The 20387-nt window shown below is 47.6% G+C and overlaps 1 protein-coding gene across 1 annotated transcript; it reads right to left on the bottom strand.

The window, feature by feature from the left end:
* Positions 1-10632: 10632 nt before the first annotated feature.
* On the bottom strand, positions 10633-14355 carry LOC121628474. The gene is made up of 9 exons (XM_041967506.1): positions 14248-14355; positions 13999-14156; positions 12956-13096; positions 12645-12855; positions 12438-12548; positions 12165-12325; positions 11891-12076; positions 11365-11588; positions 10633-11258 (listed from the first exon to the last, which is right to left on the bottom strand). The coding sequence occupies exons 1-9, from the start codon at positions 14353-14355 to the stop codon at positions 10633-10635; spliced, it is 1926 nt and encodes a 641-aa protein (XP_041823440.1).
* Between the last annotated feature and the right edge of the window lie 6032 nt (positions 14356-20387).

The raw sequence follows: 20387 nt of genomic DNA, 5'->3' as shown, positions 1-20387 counted from the left end.
TGATTGACCAAGTTACAGCCCGTGTCCACGAACCTCACCTGACTTATAATGGAAAGTATTAGACGTGGACAGAGGCTGTAACTTGGTCAAACATGGAGATATCGGGCTGAAACTCATACCACACACTCAGGGGACTCCCCTGAGTCCACGTAGTGAGTTTCAGCCTCCTGGGACCTTGTTTGACCAAGTTACAGCCTCTGTCCACGTCTAATACTTTCCATTCAATTTCAGGTGGGGTTCGTGGACACGGGCTATAACTTGGTCAAACATGGAGATATCGGGCTGAAACTCATACCACACACTCAGGGGACTCCCCTGAGTCCACGTAGTGAGTTTCAGCCTCCTGGGACCTTGTTTGACCGAGTTACAGCCTCTGTCCACGAACTGCACCTGACTTATAATGGAAAGTATTAGACGTGGACGAAGGCTGTAACTTGGTCAAACTTGGTCCTAGAGGCCTGAAACTTGGTAGGCTGACTCAGAAGGGCCCCCTGAGTGTGTGATATCATTCCCAGATTGATATCTCTAAAAATGACCAAGTTACAGCTTCTGTCCACGTCTAATACTTTGTATTGTATGGTCAGGTGGGGTTCGTGGACGCAGGCTGTATCTTGGTCAAACTTGGTCCTAGAGACCTGAAACTTGGTAGGCTGACTCAGTTGAGCCCCCTGAGTGTGTGATATCATTCCCAGATCGATATCTCTAAAAATGACCGAGTTACAGCCTCTGTCCACGAACCTGACCTGACTTATAATGGAAAGTATTAGACGTGGACAGAGGCTGTAACTTGGTCATACTTTGTCCTAGAGACCTGAAACTTGGTAGGCTGGCTCAGAAGGGCCCCCTGAGTGTGTGATATCAATATCAGGTCGATCTGTCCAGAAATGACCGAGTTACAGCTTCTGTCCACGTCTAATACTTTACATTGTATGGTCAAGTGGGGTTCGTGGACGCAGGCTGTAACTTGGTCATACTTGGTCCTAGAGACCTGAAACTTGGTAGGCTGACTCAGTTGAGCCCCCTGAGTGTGTGATATCATTCCCAGATCGATATCTCTAAAAATGACCGAGTTACAGCCTCTGTCCACGAACCTGACCTGACTTATAATGGAAAGTATTAGACGTGGACAGAGGCTGTAACTTGGTCATACTTTGTCCTAGAGACCTGAAACTTGGTAGGCTGGCTCAGAAGGGCCCCCTGAGTGTGTGATATCAATATCAGGTCGATCTGTCCAGAAATGACCGAGTTACAGCTTCTGTCCACGTCTAATACTTTACATTGTATGGTCAAGTGGGGTTCGTGGACGCAGGCTGTAACTTGGTCATACTTGGTCCTAGAGACCTGAAACTTGGTAGGCTGACTCAGTTGAGCCCCCTGAGTGTGTGATATCATTCCCAGATCGATATCTCTAAAAATGACCGAGTTACAGCCTCTGTCCACGAACCTGACCTGACTTATAATGGAAAGTATTAGACGTGGACGCAGGCTATAACTCGGTCATTTTTTAAGATATCGTGCTGAAACTGATACCACACACTGAGGGGACGTACATGAGCCCCCCCAGCGAGTTTCAGCCTCCTGGGACCATAAATCACCAAGTTACAGCCCGTGTCCACGTCCTGGAACCGGGACCCAATGTCCAATTCCAGGACGTGGACACGGGCTATAACTCGGTCATTTCTTAAGATATCGTGCTGAAACTGATACCACACACTCAGTGGACTCCCCCGAGTCCACCTAGCGAGTTTCAGCCCACCAGGACCACGTTGGACCCAGTTACAGCCCGCGTCCACCACCTGGAACCGGGACCCAATGTCCAGTTACAGGTGGTGGACGCGGGCTGTAACTTGGTCATACTTGGTCCTAGATTGCTGAAACTTGATAGGCTAGCTCAGAAGGGCCCCCTGAGTGTGTGTTATCAATATCACATCGATATCTCCAAAAATAACTTAGTTACAGCCTCTGTCCACAAACCTCACCTGACGGCCCCATAATAAATCCCTACTCGTGTACAAGAGGCCATAACTTCCCCAAATCTTAACCAAAATGGATGAAAATTAATATTTGGGGTCCTTGAACTATTCCCAACAGGTGTGTGAAGTTTGGTGAGGATCAGACCAGCAGAAAAAGATCGTTAAATGCACTTTGGAGATGACTTTAATGCAAGATGGAGGCCCTCACGTTCGATCAAATAAATACATTTCTCCTGGACAGAAATGGATGAAACTCCAGATTTATGTTCCCAAACCCCCCGTGCTTGTGTCACATTGATTTCAGCTGGATCCGTGGAGATATGAGCCGGTTCTGGCCGCGTGTCCGTCGCGGACTTCCCCCGGTGCTTTTCTCCAATTTGGTAGACGGGACCGGGCTGAGAAGTATCACACATGTCCCCAAATGTCCCAAAAGTAGACCCTGCGATTCTCAGCTCGATCCGTGCAGAAATGCCTGCGCTGTGGCCTCTGAAGCGGGCCCGAGCGTTACTCAGCCTTCTATCCGCTGCACAGTGCTCTGATGCCGGCCAGCGTCTTCCGCTGGTCCCCGGTCGACCAAGTCGGGCTAATAACGGAGAAACCGCCAGTCAGAAAATTATGAAATAATTTACACATGTTCCTCAACATCCAACGAGTCTGTCACACCGATTTCAGCTCGATCCGTGCAGAAATGCCTGCGCTGTGGCCTCCGGACGCGGCCCCGACGTTACTCAGCCTTCTATCCGCTGCACAGTGCTCTGATGCCGGCCAGCGTCTTCCGCTGGTCCCCCGGTCGACCAAGTCGGGCTAATAACGGAGAAACCGCCAGTCAGAAAATTATGAAATAATTTACACATGTTCCTCAACATCCAACGAGTCTGTCACACCGATTTCAGCTCGATCCGTGCAGAAATGCCTGCGCTGTGGCCTCCGGACGCGGCCCCGACGTTACTCAGCCTTCTATCCGCTGCACAGTGCTCTGATGCCGGCCAGCGTCTTCCGCTGGTCCCCGGTCGACCAAGTCGGGCTAATAACGGAGAAACCGCCAGTCAGAAAATTATGAAATAATTTACACATGTTCCTCAACATCCAACGAGTCTGTCACACCGATTTCAGCTCGATCCGTGCAGAAATGCCTGCGCTGTGGCCTCCGGACGCGGCCCCGACGTTACTCAGCCTTCTATCCGCTGCACAGTGCTCTGATGCCGGCCAGCGTCTTCCGCTGGTCCCCGGTCGACCAAGTCGGGCTAATAACGGAGAAACCGCCAGTCAGAAAATTATGAAATAATTTACACATGTTCCTCAACATCCAACGAGTCTGTCACACCGATTTCAGCTCGATCCGTGCAGAAATGCCTGCGCTGTGGCCTCCGGACGCGGCCCCGACGTTACTCAGCCTTCTATCCGCTGCACAGTGCTCTGATGCCGGCCAGCGTTTTCCGCTGGTCCCCGGTCTAACAACTGGGGCTTGTAACGGCAAAAAAGCTGGCCAGAAAATTCTGAAAAAATTCACAGATCTTTCCCAACATCGAAAGAGTCTGTCACACCGATTTCATACCGATCTGTCCAGAAATGACCGAGTAACAGCCTCTGTCCACGAACCGCAACTGACGGCCCCATAATAAATTCCTACTCGTGTACAAGAGGCCATAACTTCCCCAAATATGCTCCGAAATGGATGGGAATTCATATTTAAGGTCCTGGAGGTCCACTCACACGGCCACACTGATTTCATACCGATCTGTCCAGAAATTACCGAGTTACAGCCGCTGTCCACGAAGTCGACCTGGACTTTTAATGCAAAGTCTCACCCGTGTACAAGAGGTCATAACTTCCCCAAATATGCCCCGAAATGGATGGGAATTCATATTTAAGGTCCTTGTTGAAGGCCAAACAAGTGCTCCAAGTTTGAAACAAATCGGACAAAGTACAGTCCGGTTATGACACTTTGAAACAGGTGTACACGTCTGATACTTGCCATTCAAACTCAGGTCGAGTTCAAGGACACGATTATAACTCGGCCGTACGTGCACGTAGAAAGCTGAAACTCCAGATTCAGACTCCTGGAGGTCCACTCACACGGCCACACTGATTTCATACCGATCTGTCCAGAAATTACCGAGTTATAGCCGCTGTCCACGAAGTCGACCTGGCTTTTTAATGTCAAGTCTCACCCGTGTACAAGAGGTCATAACTTCCCCAAATATGCTCCGAAATGGATGGGAATTAATATTTGGGGTCCTTGAACTATTCCAAACAGGTGTGTGAAGTTTGGTGAGGATCAGACCTGTAGAAAAAGATCGCTAAATGCACTTTGGAGATGACTTTGACGCAAGATGGCTGCCGTCACGTTGGAGCAAATAAATAAATTTCTCCCGGACAGAAATGGATGAAACTCCAGATATGTGTTCAGCATCCCCCCGTGCTTGTGTGACTTTAATTTCAGATCGATCCGTTCACATATGTCCACCGTTATGTCCAACAGAAACTGGTGTCCACGGCTGAGACTTTACAATGGCAGCCTTAGGTCCACTTCGTGTACACGGACCTAGCGTAGTCCTGCGGTCACGTAGAAAGCTGAAACTCCACACACGGGGTCCAGGAGGTCCAGTCACACGGCCACACTGATTTCAGACCAATCTGTCCAGAAATGAGCTCGCCATAGCCCCTTTCCTTCCGTCAATGTCTCGGAACGGCCGAACTTTTCAAGATGGCCGCCGAGAGGTTTTCGGACCATTACTGGCGAACGCCTTGCTCTAGAGGGCTGAAATTTACAGGGCGTGTGCGCAGAGGACCCCCGCACGTGTCCTGCGAGTTTCGGCCCGATCGGTTCCGAAACGGCCCCGCCAGAGGCCGCTGTCCGCGGCTCGGTACGTCCGGCCCATGTTCAGGTATAGGGCCGAGGACACGGTACTTAAAAGCTCGGTTCTAAGAACGGCGTTGCCCCACAGACACGAAACTCTCCGGACCGGTTCTGACCCGTCCAAAGAACCCGTCCTGTGAATTTCACACACGCCAGTTCAGGGGAAACCCACTTTCCGGGCTGAATGGGTGTTGGGAATCCCGCCCTCCGGTGGACGCAGCGCGCAACTGCGTTTGCGTCCCCCTCTTTGAGGATTTATTTCGGGGTCACCGCCCGGGGGTACGCGCGCCCTGCCTTCCCGTAGCGTAGAGGAGACCCGGACGAACGCGTGGATACCAGGCACGCCGCCGTGCGTCTCCGGGGGAGCCCGCGCAGGGCTCCCGAAAACGGCCGAAAACGGCACTTTTTCCCCAGTCAAAGGTATAGGGACGTGGACGGCGTTCCGACCCCGTAGGCGCTAGGGGGGTAAGCTCTACCACACACTCTCACAATTCAATCGCAGGCTCCTGGGGTTGTGCGGTGTATGGAACACAGGGCCTCCTTTCGGCTGACCCTCTGGGTGCCTGGGAATCCCCGGAAGGCAGCAGCTCGCTGCGGCTGGTCCGGGACACCCGTTACCCTGGTGAGGGTCGGGAAGGCAGCACCTTGCTGCGGCTGGTCCCGCTCACTCTCCCCGGGGGGGCACTGGGGCACACGGGGGGCCGTAACGACCTGGGGGGGCGTGGAAGGCAGCAGCTCGCTGCGGCTGGTCCTCGTCCTTCCCCCGGGGGGGCCCCTCAGTCCCCAAACGGAGTTGCTGGAGGGGGCCTTGACTGAATGCCATGGCCCTGGCCAGTGGTATTCTTCCTTCACCGAGTGCGCAATCCCAGACCCCCCGTGTTATTACATAAGGCAAAAAGGCTCTTAGCTCTAACTTTCACCATTAATCCAACTGCTTTTTGCAGCCAACTTTACACAGTAGCACTGGCTAAATCTTGTGCCTTGCCCTGTATTTTATTCCTAAACCTAACCACTCGCTCTCAATGTTTAACCCTTAACTAAATCCTATGCCTGGCCCTGTATTTTTGCCCTAAACCTAACCACTCGCTCTCGGTGCCTAACCCGAAAAGTAGCCACTTTGTTTCCTCCTTAAAGCGAATCTCAATAAAAGACGTTCAAACAGCACCTCCTGGACCTTATTACCTTCAGCTGTTTCCACTCCAAAGGCCCAATTGGCCACACTTTACTGATGAAGACTAAATCCAAAATAATGCGCCAAACAAAACCACCTGGATCCTTCTCAAATAAGGCAAAACAGCAAAACCTAATTGGTCATGGGACACACTCCGGGGCTTGATCAACCTCGGCGGGGCCTCCCTTGGGTGAGGGTGTCTAGTGATAATGGCCGAAACACCCCGTGATCCCAGGGTCCACTACTGATGATGTGTCCTAAATTTTCGCCCATCAAACAGGATATGTACCCAGCTTCAGCTTTAATTATAGTACAAATCACCAAAGTGCCCGCAACTGTAAAAAGCTCTCCTAAACAGGGAACCAAAATCCAGTAGGTCCAACTTCAGCTTCTATTATAGTGCAATAGACCTAAATGTCCGCAACTGCAAAGACTCTCCAAACCAAGAAGCCAAAATCCAGTAATCCCAATTTCAGCTTAAATTATTGTGCAAAAGACCTAAAGGTCCGCAACTGCAAAGACTCTCCAAAACAGGAAGCCAAAATCCAGTCGCCCTTTGCTCCCTTCACTGGCTCCAACATTTTCTTTCCTTTCTTCCTCTCCTCTATGGGATGGACTCCATAGGAGGTTGAGACCCAGAGTGACAGGCGGTGGCCCGTGCATTGCCTTTGGCTCCCTATCCAAACTGTTTCGGTTATTTTGCTGATTCAGGGGGAGTCATCGAGAAAAGACGCCAATCCCTAACCCCTAACCCTAACCCTTACCCTAACCCTAACCTCACAAATCCCTTAGCCCTACTCTTGACCTTTGACCTAATCCAAACCTTAATGGCATTAACCCCAATAATTTTATTTGTTTTACCCCAATGTCTTCATTTCATTTCATACCTAAATTATATATTAAAAAAAATATTCGGAATAAAAAGGGTTAAAAATTCTTAATTTTAAATTCATAATTTTACATTTAAAATAGCTAATTGGACTATAAAAACTGAAAAATGGTGTTAAAAATTGTTAAAAACCAGTGGGTAGGGGGTTAATTCATTTTAGGGGAGCATAATGTTAAAAAACAACCGAGAACACGAACTAGAGCAGAGGGGATAAAAGCAGCAGCAGCAGCGAGAGAGCTCATTCTGTGCTCAGCTCTCGTGGTGAGCACATCACTCAGACGTTGCTGCTGCATCACAGAGCCTTTAGCCTGTAGCCAGCCTTAATAGTTATTTGTGTGCCTTTTCTTTGTTTTTTCTTTATTTTCGACCTGAGGAAGACACATTCAAGTCGAAACGTCGTCGCTTTTTCATTTTAGTTGGTTTTTTGGCACACCTACCTTTGTTGTTTAAGCTCGATTATTATTTTAAAACTCATTCAATTTTTTTAGAAAAAACAAATAAAAAAACAAATCAAGACAACTTATTTTATTTATATTTACAATCCTGTCAGCCATGGAGGGCTGGACAGAAGTGCGGTACGGCCGACGCCGTAACCGCAACCATTTGGGGGAAAGGGTCCCTGGGGGGATGGACCGTGCACACTCCTTCCCCTTCGGGAGAAGGGATTTTTCTTTCATCCCTAACCCTCATTATCCCCCTCCCCGGGCATTTTTCCCTAACCCTAACCTTTGACCCCTATTTGTTTTTCCTCCTTATCCCTTGCCCTGACATTTTTACCTAAACCTAACATTTTGGACCCCTAGTCAATCCCCATCCTGACCCCATCTTCTCCTCCGTCTTCCCTTGTCCTGATACTTGCATGTTGTCCTAAATAAATACAGGATTTTTTTACATATATTAATAAATTAACATTAATTATTGAATTCATCCATTGTAAAATAATTGGCATTAAAATCATCACAACCACTGGGTTAAAATAATTTTTGCTAAACAAATTCGCATTAAAATCAATTTTAAGAACAGGAAAACACTGAAAAAAACGGCCATACAGGGATTTCGAAGATCGGGAAGAAGAGGGAGGGGAGGCGGAGCAGAGTCTATAAAAGGGGCTGACTCAGGAGGGAGAGCTCATTCTAGCTCTGACACTTGAAGAGACAACATCTCCCATTTGTCAAAGCAGCCAGCCAGCCAGCCAACTTTTTTCTTTATTTGTGTGTGCCTCACAGGCCTGAGGAAGACCATTTCTGGTCGAAACGTTGCCTGAGGCACGTATAAATATTTGATTTCATTAAAACAATTTGATTTCTTTATTTTTCTAAAAAAAACAGCTTTATTTTGCTTTACTTTTACTTTTAATTTTATATTGATTTCTGTTTACTTTCAAAAACCACTCTCATACTTCATATACATTCATATAATAAATACAGTCACACTATACATAAATATTAAAATAAATATAACAAAGCTTACCTCATCTGAAGGATAAAAGCAGCATGGGGGATCAGTGGCAGACGGTGTATTATGGGAGGAGACGCCAGCGTCCTACCTACCGTAACCAAGGTGGGGATGGTGGTTTGCGCCAAGGGATGGACCGTGCACAGCCCAACCCCTTCAGGGGAAGGGCCCGAACTCTTCGCCCTTATCCCCCGTCATATTGTTAAAGCTCTGTATGATGGCTGATGTTTCCTACCTGGAACAGGTGGCCTGCGGCCGGGAGCGGGGGCCCTCCGGAAACAGGAGTGGGGTGGCCGGTGCTCCGGCTGCGGAGCTTTACGCGCTCTCTCTCCCTCCCCAACCCCTGGATCCTGACCCGGGTCTGAGGCATGTCATCGTATGTGCTGAGGGCACCCCGACCTGGATCCTGACCCAGGTCTGAGGCATGTCATCGTACGTGCTGAGGGCACCCGGACCTGGATCCTGACCCAGGTCTGAGACCTCTCACCGCCTGAGCTGCCGCCACCCGGACCTGGATCATGAACCCAGGTCTGAGGCATGTCATCATAGGTGGTGAGGGCACCCGGACCTGGATCCTGACCCAGGTCTGGGGCATGGCATCGTAGGTGCTGAGGCTACCCAGACCTGCATTATGAACCCAGGTCCAATGCCTGTCTGCACCACAGCCGAGGGCACGCCGACCTCAGATCAGGCCTGACAGATCTAAGCACTGGTGGCGAATGAATCCGGACCTGTGCGACATCCAGCAGACACCCTAGCCCAGTGGAGGGGGCTGTACATTCAGAATTGCCAATGTGACACACACACAAGTCTTCAATTCTCCCCTGGGGCAGGCTTTCCGTGGACAACTCAACTCAATCCGGAGGCCAACAGAAGCCATCATTTGGACAAACTGGAGCAGCGCAGTGGTAGTGCTTTGGTCACTAGATGGTGCTGAAGGACTTGAAACTGCTTTTCATCAGCGGTCTGGGCTGCAGTGTCAGAGGATAAAGGTTCCCTTCCAATAAATGGAAATGCGCAGGCCTGCAGCCGTTCAGTTATGGCTGTTATCTGTTGTTTAGCTGTGTATGAACATGCCCGCCTGTCCTCCGCGGCATGGGACTAGCTCTTGTGTACGAGTCCAAATCAGCTGGAGTGTAGAGACTGGATGTTCTCAAACTGCCGTTCCCCACAGTGGGACATGATTTCTTGCATGTTGTCTGTCTCATTTGAACTGTTTGTCTTTTCCTCTTTTTTGGTAATGCACTGGTTACTCCTTTCTGCACCGTGCTGTAATGTTCCGTGCAAAGCACTGGGATTTGTCGTGTACAACAAATGTGCCTGTTCAAATAAATTTGCCTTGGACTTCTTCCTCTTCTAATTGCTTCGCTTTATAATATGTAGATCATAAAGTGATTCATTGACTTCATGAATGACAAACTGATGACCGATTTCTTTCAAAAAATGTATTAACCTTTCAAAACCACAGTTATTCACACATGACACACTAAGATGAACAAGTAATGTATATATACACAAACAGCAAAGAAAAAAACATCTAAACAATAACTTATAACACTTCAATGAACAGTCTAGAGCTACTTAAACTACATGCAAGGGAAAACAACAAAAAGGAAAACAGCAGCACTCCAAATGCATCTATATATGGTAAAACCGCAATTACTCACACAGAAATTACTAAGAAAAACATGCAATCTATGTACACAAACAGCAAAATATATATATATATATATATATATGCATAAATATAAACACTTATGAAACTTTGATGAACAGTCTAGAGCTACTTAAACTACATGCAAGGGAAAACAACAAAAAGGAACACAGCAGCACTCCAAATGAATCTATATATGGTAAAACCACAATTAATCACACAGAAATTACTAAGAAAAACATGCAATCTATGTACACAAACAGCAATATATATATATATATATATATATGCATAAATATAAGCACTTATGAAACTTCAATGAACAGTCTAGAGCTACTTAAACTACATGCAAGGGAAAACAACAAAAAGGAACACAGCAGCACTGCAAATGAATCTATATATGGTAAAACCACAATTAATCACACAGAAATTACTAAGTAAAACATGCAATCTATGTACACAAACAGCAAAATATATATATATATATATGCATAAATATAAACACTTATGAAACTTCAATGAACAGTCTAGAGCTACTTACACTACATGCAAGGGAAAACAAAAAAAATGGAAAACAGCAGCACTCAAATGAAACGACAGTGTTTCTGCTCCTTCAACTGCTGGCCACATTTACAACCACTCCAAGTCTAAGCCCTCGCCACCAAAGGAGCTCTTTTCCACCCCATAGTGGAACAGGACCTCTTCGCCCACACAAATTGTTTTGAGAGCGATGAAGAGGATGACGTCCCGCTCCACCCCATCTATGTCCATGCTAACTAGTCTGGGCTTTACGTTAGCTTGAGCGGTGGACCCGTGGTTTATAAGACGGCCAAGAGTGTCTTTTTCGGGGTGGCAGTCACAACGAGGCAGGTGCGCGTCGATGCACATCTGCTTTTCGCCTCGTTTATAAAAGAACATGTAACCTGTGTGGTCGGGGTCCGTGGCCTTGTGGACCTCCTGCCCCTCTTTGCCTGAGATCAGTTTGCCGTGGTAGTCACAAATGACCTCCCCTAAATGGAACGTCCGCGTGACTGTCACCCCCATTCCTTTTCCTTCAGTTTGTGTTATGTGAAGCCCCCTCCAGTTCTGGGTTTTGACCAGATGACGGATGTGCTCAGAATCTGTGAGGTCCTCCATGGAGTGGGAGGGTCTCCATGCGGCCAGGATACTGGAAGTAGTAGGCGCGTTCTTCCAGGCCTGCTTCTTAATCCAGCTTGCCAAGCGTGGCTTTGTGGGCTGGCGCTTTGGGAAGTGGGCTGTGCAAATGAAATGAGAAATGCACAAACATGAGGGAATTGCACTGACTTTGCGGCAAACTTTGAATCTGATACATCCTCACACATTCAGTAAAATCAGACTCACAAACTGCATGCTGGATACGCAGCTCCCTTTGCTGAGCCGCCCAACGCTCGTAGAGCCTCCGATGGTGTCTCGGTGACAGCTGGTAGCGCACAGCCTTGCTCGGAAGCTTCCCATCCAGAGTGACGGGATGTGACTGAAGAAGCTGGTCAAACGCTGCCTGAAGGGTCATTTGTGAACATGGTGGAGCGGTGGGAGACGACAGGGACTCCCCAAGACAGCCAGGGCTGGAAAAGAGATAAATGAGAAAGAACAACTGGGGGTTAAGTCACATTTTTCACTAAAAACGCCTGCAGCGGCTGCCTTCTCCTCACCCCATGCCTCTCCCGTTGTTCTGTGACCGGCTCAGCTGGTATTTCCACACACACACACACACACATATATATATATATACATATACACACACATTTATATCTCTATATATATATGTGTGTGTGTGTGTGTGTACATATATATATGCAAGCATGTGTAAGTTCACATAAACATGAAACACAAAACATTATTTTGCGTGCTGAAAGAGCTTGCATACCTGGGTTCGCTAGTTAGCTTGTCCAGCAGGGCTCTTGCCGCGATCACATCCTCCAGGTTGCCTCTTTCGCTGGAGGTGTCTGGGGTCTGATCCGCAGCCTGGGACTTTTCTTGGACTGGGACTCTCCGGATGGCAGCACGGTAGGCTTTGTGAGCAAGCTGGCTGGACACCTTCTCCAGTTTGTATCTAAAAATCAAAATGGAAACAAATTTGTGAGAATGACTCTTAGTTCTCACGTGAACAACTAGGCACTTCCCATGTGCAGTAACATTACTTTGCCTGTAGCCGCTCCAGGTCGTTGCTGGCACTATGGATGGGCACCCCTGCGGTGGAGAGGAAAAACCTGTCTTCTGCCTCCAGGTCGTCCAGCTTCCTCTTGCCAGTCGCGGTGCTGAAAAGGAGGGGCCGCACCAGAGTGAAATATGTCTGAAACCACTTGCGGGAGAGAGAGAGAGGGGGGGGGGGGGGGGGGGGGGGGGGGTCAAAGTTCATTACAACACTGTTAAACGTTTCACCACCTAAAAACTGCTTGCATCATTCCGCTTACATCTTCCTCCTCTTGTGTCAGGGCGAACCTTGTGCTGACTTTTTTGGTTTTGACAGCAACCACTGCATACCCATCTCCTCCAGCCCTCTGCCTCTGAAACCAGTCCTCTATCTGGACTCGACACGTGAATGGAAAAGGATTGCCAGTGAGAGACAACGACTCGAGCTTCAGTGGGAAAAACAGAGCCTGGACAAAAACTCCACTGACCGTCATGTGCTCCACCGCAGTCGGTGGCTGCAGGTGCTTCAGTAGGAGGGCCGCCTGCAGATAAGACGTGGCCAGTGAACATTCCCAGATCTCGGGCTTCCTGCTTTTTGATGATGCTTTCTTCAGCACTGCCACGAAATCCTGCTTGGCAGCTCTGAGCACAGCCTGGCAATCATAAACGGTTGGCTCGTCCTCCTCCATTGTGGCGGACCTGCAAAATAAAGCAAACAAAACGCTCTGTCTTTCAAAACTAATTCCACATCAGTTGCTTACAACATTGGTGTGGAATGGTGGCAGATGGCAGAACTTGCCTCCGTGGGCTTTTGCTGTTTCCGTCTCTCTTGTGAGACCGGATCAGCTGGTCCAGAGAAACCAAATAGCTCTGCGACTGCTGATACAGCACCCCGTCCTTGGATGCCAGGTCTGTGTGGGCAGTCTGATACCTGAGGAATCTGTAAGAAGAAGCGCTGATGCTCTCTATCACATGCCCAAAACCACCTTTAAAACCCACCGCTGAAGTTCCCAACACACACGTCAAAACACCGGGCGAGGGTGAATCGAACCTGTGCACAATGATGAGGAATACACGCTACGCCCTACAGCCTGCTTCCAGGTAGCTGCCATTACGTCTTAGGCCTGAGTGGACCTTGGGGGTTTTTACAATAGGGTTGACTTTTGAGGAGGCAGGGGACAATTTGTGATAACCTTCTTGTTAACCAGCTAAGTCAGTTGAGAATGGCTTCTCCTTGGCAATGACGATCAGGACAATGACAGATCAAACAACTTCCACAGTTACTTTAATATGTCTTCTGTGCTCAGGTGCAAGAGCAGTGGTCTATCAACTGGAGTGCCGGCGAATTGATGCCAGGCGTCTCCAGCCTTTATGCCGCAGCCTCCTTGTGCAAGACAATGGACTAAATAAACTTTCTATGACTAGTAAAGCGCTATGACAGTATAGCTCATTAGAAATAGTGCAGGGGTACTCAACTATAATTTAAAGAGGTCCAATCAGGGAACAACCTTTGGAGCTAAGGCCCGCCACATCAAATGACATTTTATGACACACACATACACACATATATATGTATGTGTGTGTGAGTGTGTGAGTGTATATACCGCACCTCACATGCAATTGGTCTGCGTGTTTTTGAAGCACTACCGCGAACAATGTGAAAGTTAAGCCAAGTGAAATGAAGGCACCCATACCAAATTTTAAATCTTAACTCCAGGCCCATGTGGGACAGGTTCTGGGTCCTGCTTGTTAGTGACCTCTGTTGTGCTGTGTATCACGTTTCATTTTAAACGGCAAGAAAGAACTACCTACTGCTGATCCAAGGAAAAAAATGACACTTACTTTCTGATGCTCTTTAAATAATTCACTTGTGTCTGCTTGGACAGACCGATTATTTCAAGTTCACTTATGAAGTCCAGCGTCTTTACCCACACGCTGACAAAACCCAGCGATGGGTGACTCGAGTCCATGTGGTATAGGAATCTCGCAACGTTATCGACCTGAAAAACAAAGAGAGAGAGAGAGAGAGAGACAGACATTTACTTTACTTTAAATCTATGTATGCGGGCGGGTTCAAAACTGCACACTTACATCTTGTTGAAAGTACTTGTGCTTCTGCGTTTTTTCTAAGTGATCGGAAAACGCCTTCAGCAGTGGGTCGTCCCCAGAGTGCTTGTGGGACAAGCCTGTCTGTTTCATGAGCTGCCTGGCTTTCTTCGACCCCTCTTTTTCCCTGGGACACAATTGAGGAAAGTCATGCACATTTTGTTATTTGTGTAAATCCCAACTAACGGTTTAAGTGGCAAAACTAAATTTGTCACCTGAGAGGGGCTTCGCTGGTAGTGGGGTTGCAAGGACTTTCTGTAGGTGCCCTCCCCCCTCCGTCGTCCAGCGGTGGCTGGTTTCCTTCGCTGGTGGAGGGCAACATTTCTGGGTTTTGCGGGGGGGGCGGGATGCCTGTCACCACCATGTGTCGGGAGCGCAACTCCTCGATCAACCTGTGAGAGAAATGTGATGACTGGCAGTGGATGATGAGAAAAGCTGTGCACAGCTAATATCGTCATTACGTCCTTTCATTTTCTGACACGTGTACACACGCAACTGCGCACCAACTGTCATCATATGTAAATGCAGGCCATGTGTAATTGCTTCAAATCCTTCAGGTCTAAACAACAACAGTCCTAGGTTCAAAGAATAATTGTGCATTGATTTAGTGTACAAAATGCAAGATAATGCCACATGCCCTTCTCCCCGTGCCTGCGCACAAACGCCAACCTGCTCAGTGGCTCGGCATCTGCGATGATCTTCTGCAGCTTGCCATAAGAGAAGACGCGGCCAAACTTCAATATATCTGTTGCTTGCATCTTGGCTGTCTCCAGTGTGTCGGCGAGAGCCTGAGCGGGGGCTTCCTTCATGCACACCCTCCTCAAATGCACGGACAGTTGTCCCTGGGTCTTGTTGCACACGGGGCACAGCAAAAACAACCTTCTCTCACGTCTGGAACACAGCACACAATAAACGCTTGTCAAAGGTCACACTCTTTTAAGCATCTGAGCGGGGACCAATAAACTTTCCAATTTCAAAGACTGTGATGGCGCAGGCTTCATTGGTGCCCGTGTCAACGGCTAACTTCGAAAATGACATTTTCACTGACAAAAAAAGGGAGATAAATGGATGAAAAATGCACCATGCACCACCACAGCACGAGCTCACCGTGTCCAGAGTGCAATAACGCGTTAATTCATTTTTTGGCGTCGACCAGAAAAAACAGTTGTGCTCACTTAAACATGTGCACCTTGAAGACACGTGCACACGGGATGGCCGCAAAGCCTTAGCCAATTTTAAGGATATTGCCAGTGAACTCTTTCAAGCATCTGAGCGGGGACCAATAAACTTTCCAATTTCAAAGACTGTGATGGCGCAGGCTTCATTGGTGCCCGTGTCAACGGCTAACTTCGAAAATGACATTTCCACTGACAAAAAAAGGGAGATAAATGGATAAAAAATGCACCATGCACCACCACAGCACGAGCTCACCGTGTCGACAGTGCAATAACGCGTTTATTAATGCAAATATTTCGAACTTACAAAGAGAAAAAAAAAAACAATTTGCCTTTTGGCACAGCGAACTTGCTATGAGCTAAACAGTCACATTTAAGCTTAACTTTGTAAGAACAACACTTTACTTACACAGGAGACGTCATCCTTCACGGTGTTCGAGCTGATCTCCGTCTGTCCCGTGCTCCGCCGCTCCCTTAATTACCCGAACAGCTGGTACATACCATTTCCGCCTGTAGGGGCGAACGTGAGAAACTGCCACAAAGTAACCACCACCAAAGAAAAATAATCTATCTATCTATCTATCTATCTATCTATCTATGAAAATGTATTAATTTATATTTTAATTTAATTCAGAGCGCCAGCAACAGCAACAGCGCAGATTCGTGACCCGTCCTCCGTCTTGTCTAGTAATCTAAGAAAATAGACGCCTGGTCGGGCAATGTCCCTGTCATATTTTGAATTACATATGTATGTTATTATTTTTAATTTTTAATCATACATTTACTTCTTGGATTCATTATCATTTTAATGCCGTTACTTTGTCGCTGCGTGAGACCTGCTCAGCAAGTGGGGGAGTGGCCTGGGAAGCAATTTGATGACGCACCACCGTTTGCACTCAGGTCGGCCGCACTCGACATCTCAAACGTCACCGCAGCAGAATACAAGTCGGTATGAAGCACTTTTTCTGCAGGAAAAGTTGTGCTTATGTGCTTATGGGTTAAAGTTAGCCAACTGCATTCAGTGCCCGTGGGGAACAGCGAATATACTATATATACTATACTATATAACCGCATGCTACATCAACTCAGGTTCACTGGCTAACTGGCTAGAGGTGTCGTGGTGCGGTCAGCCCGTGTTTAATAAATTGGTTGTTAGCTTTTTAAAGAAGACCTTTGCTTGTTTGGTGCTTGGTAGAAAGTGTGTTCCGGAATAAAAATTGTGTTTTCTTTTCTCTTCCACCAATGTGTGCCCCCCCCCCCCCCCCCCCCCCCCCCCCCCCGGCAATTCACGCAATCTACAGTGAACATGAGAACCGCATACACACACACACGGAGAGAGTAAGTAGAATATTCTTGTTTTCACCTTGATTCCCATCCACATGCACTGAATAAAGAGGTTTCCACATATTCATAGTTAATAAGTTATGTAATAATTTAGTAATAAGGCCCGGAAAACCATCAGAATTTTATTCAGAGAACAATTTTTCATGCACAAAGCAACACAAAGTGCTGAACCTACCAAATGATGCACGTTAAAAACAACACTTTAAAAGCCTTCACACATCAAAGAACAGAACAAGAAATTAAAGAAGCACACCTCATAATATCATTCCATTCAAAGTAATCAACCTCAACGTTTCAACCTCCCTTTTCCAGGCCCACCACCGTCCAGGAGCAGCCAGCCCCGCTCCCAGAGGCCTCCGGAGAGCAGCGGACAGAGCTGTGCCACTGCTGCTCGGCTCTGCTCATCACCGCCGCCCAGTCTCCAGCCATCCAGCCGTGGCTGTGTCTGTGCGACTCAGCTCGGCTGGAGGTGCGCTTCCACGAGGCTGGAAGGCCACAGGGGACCGGAGGGCGTCCAACTGGAGTCCCGGAACCCTACGCAGAGCAGCAGGTGGACCTCTGCCACCGCTGCTCAACTCTCCTGAGGAGACATGCTCAGTCTCCAGCAACTAACATTATGCTCTGCCACTGCTACACTGCTCCGCTGGAGGTCCGCTTCACCCTGGCCAGGCGTCCGACGCCAGTTCCGGCTGAGCAGCTGCACTTCTGCCACTTCTGCTCAGCGCTCCTTGTGAGCGCTGGCCAGTCACCCAGCCCCCGTCCACGACTCTACCTGAGCGTCTGTCTTGTCCACAGAAAGACTCAAAAACCGAGTCACCTCCCAGGATTGTCCCAGGAACAGAGAGCCCAGCGATGCAGTCAGAGGAGCTGTTTGGCTCTGAGCAGGCCAAGTTGGCCTCTACATGCGATGGACAGAGCACTGTTTCAGTCAGAAAGGAGAACAGAGGGCGTCTGTCGCCAGCCCCGGCGGAGGAGCTGATTCTGACCCTCTGCCACTGCTGCTCAGCTCTCCTCATGGGCAGTCATCCGCACTCTTTACACCCCATTCCATTACGGCACCCGAGACTCTGCTCATGCTTCGCAGCTGAGTTGGAGGTGAGGATCGTGTCAGGTCTCAGCTCTTACTGTGCACCCTGACTTTTGGTTTGGTGGTGGGGATACTTTTATGGTTTTGGGGTTTCTGTTGTGGGGTTGTGTGTGTTTGTAACACTGGTTTCCTGTTTTGTTCTCTGCCTGTTGTCCCCCCCCCTGTGTTTTTTTTATCAATTCACATTGTTAGGAGTTCACTGGTTTGGTTGTTTTTTGCATGTTTCTGTTGTAAAAATAATAAAATAAAAATAATATGTTATATGATAATAATTACAATATAGATATATGTTATTATCATTGTCATTATGTCATCTATTATTTAATTAATAAATTCAAAATAAGAAAAAAAAAAAACCTTGCTTTTTCCCCCTTACTCTTGTCTCCTGCCTCGTCGGCCTGCATTTTGGGTCCCGCAGCACAGCTGTACGTGACAGCCACAAAGTCAGAAAGAGACAGGGCTCTTTCATCTATTTACTTAAAGGCTTTCTAAAGCAATGCTTTTGCACGATATGCTAATATAACACACAATCATATATGATCAGGTCACACAGGGAGGCATTCACGTATGGGGGGTGAGGGAAGGACGGAGCGGGAGACGGGGATCGGTGCGGCGTCTTCGGCTGAGGAGCCCGGTCATCCAGTAAGGGCTCAGAAGAGTAGAGCCGCTGCTCCTCCCCATGGAGAGGAGCCAGATGAGGCGGCTCGGGCATCTGGTCTGGATGCATCCTGGACCTGAGGTGTTCCGGGGCACGTCCCACCGGAGGGAGGCAGGTTGGGTCAACTATTTCCAAAACCAACACAACTATAACTTCCAATTTCATATGATTCAAAAACATGTCTTCCCAAAAAGCAACTTGTGCCTTTACATCTATTTATTCAACTTCAAGTCTCCTAAGTTAAAAACTGATTTTACCACAACACAACTGAAAAGTTGCTGTGACAGCTGACATTTTCCCTAAAAACGGTGTTAAAAAAACTTATGAAATACTTTCAAATTTCATGTACTGAGGCTTTTACTTCTGACCGGTTCCGGTCAAGTCAAGGATGAATTTATTATATACATTTTTTTTTAAACTAACAGAGTTGACGGTGTTTCCAGAGCTGACCAACTATATGTTGCATATGTATCACATGTGTGATATGAGATAACAGTGTATTATGAAATGAATGAAATGAAATGAAAAATACTTTATTAATCCCAAAGGGAAATTCAATATTGTAGTAGTAGTAATTTTTTTTTTCAAACAATCACATTAATTAATTAAGGGCTTTGTTCTTCAGCCTGATAGCTGCTGGAAGGAAGGATCTTCTGTATCTCTCTGTCTTGCATCGGACTTGAACAAGCCTCCCACTGAACACACTCTGTTGTTTCGTCACGCCGTTGTGTAGAGGGTGTGAAGGATCTTCCATTATCTTCGTCAGCTTGTACAGAATTCTTTTTTTGATGATCACCTCCAGCGGCTCCAGAGTTACTCCAAGCACAGAACCAGCTTTCTTGATCAGTTTGTTAATTCTTTTCAAGTCTCTGGTTCTGATGCCGCTGCCCCGGCAGATTGCTGCAAAGCTGATTGCACTTTCAACAACAGACCTGTAGAACATTTGCAACATTTTGGTGCAGACGTTAAAAGATCTCAGCTTCCTTAAGAAGTAGAGTCTGCTCTGACCTTTCTTGTAAATGTACTCAGTGTTGCTTTTCCACTCAAGTCTGTTGTCCAGCTGAACTCCAAGGTACTTGTATTCCTCCACCACCTCCACCTCCTCTCCCATGATGGAAACACATCTATGTGTGTTCTTGTTCCTCCTGAAGTCAACAATCATCTCCTTTGTTTTCTTGGTATTCAAGATGAGATGATTGTCACCGCACCATTTCACAAACTGACCGACCAGTTCTCTGTACTCTGCTTCTTGTCCATCACTGATACACCCAACAACTGCTGAGTCATCAGAGTATTTCTGCAGATGACAGAACTCAGAGTTGTACTGGAAGTCTGAGGTGTACAGCGTGAATAGAAATGGTGAAAGTACAGTCCCTTGTGGTGTTCCAGTGCAGCTGACCACCATCTCAGACACACAACCTTTCAGTCTCACAAACTGTGGTCTGTTTGTGAGGTAGTCGTAAATCCAGGTGGTTGTGGAGGGATCCACCTGGAATTTCTGCAGCTTCTCACACAGCAGAGCAGGCTGAATCGTATTAAAAGCACTTGAGAAATCAAAGAACATGACCCTCAAAGTGCTGCCTGACTGGTCCAGATGAGAGTGGGCTCTCTGAAGCAGGTATATGATGGCATCTTCAACCCCAAGCCCATTACGGTATGCAAACTGTAATGGGTCCTGAAAGGTGTTCACCTGCTTGCTGAGGTGAGCCAGTAAGAGTCTCTCCAGGACTTTCATGACGTGAGATGTCAGGGCGACTGGTCTGTAGTCTTTTGGTTCAGCTGGTTGTGGTTTTTTAGGCACTGGAACAAGGCAGGATGTTTTCCACAGCACCGGGATTCTTCTCTGACTCAGGCTGGTGTT

The sequence above is a fragment of the Melanotaenia boesemani genome, chromosome 2, assembly GCF_017639745.1.
Source record: "Melanotaenia boesemani isolate fMelBoe1 chromosome 2, fMelBoe1.pri, whole genome shotgun sequence".
NCBI lineage: Eukaryota > Metazoa > Chordata > Actinopteri > Atheriniformes > Melanotaeniidae > Melanotaenia > Melanotaenia boesemani.
This window is presented reverse-complemented; position numbering and strand designations above follow the sequence as displayed.

Coding starts and splice junctions, on each gene's coding strand:
- LOC121628474 (XM_041967506.1), bottom strand. CDS start 14,355: ATGAAACAGACAGGCTTGTCCCACAAGCACTCTGGGGACGACCCACTG. Junction 12,856..12,955: donor AACAGCAAAAGCCCACGGAG/GCAAGTTCTGCC, acceptor TTTATTTTGCAG/GTCCGCCACAATGGAGGAGG. Junction 12,549..12,644: donor CTGCGGTGGAGCACATGACG/GTCAGTGGAGTT, acceptor TGTCGAGTCCAG/ATAGAGGACTGGTTTCAGAG.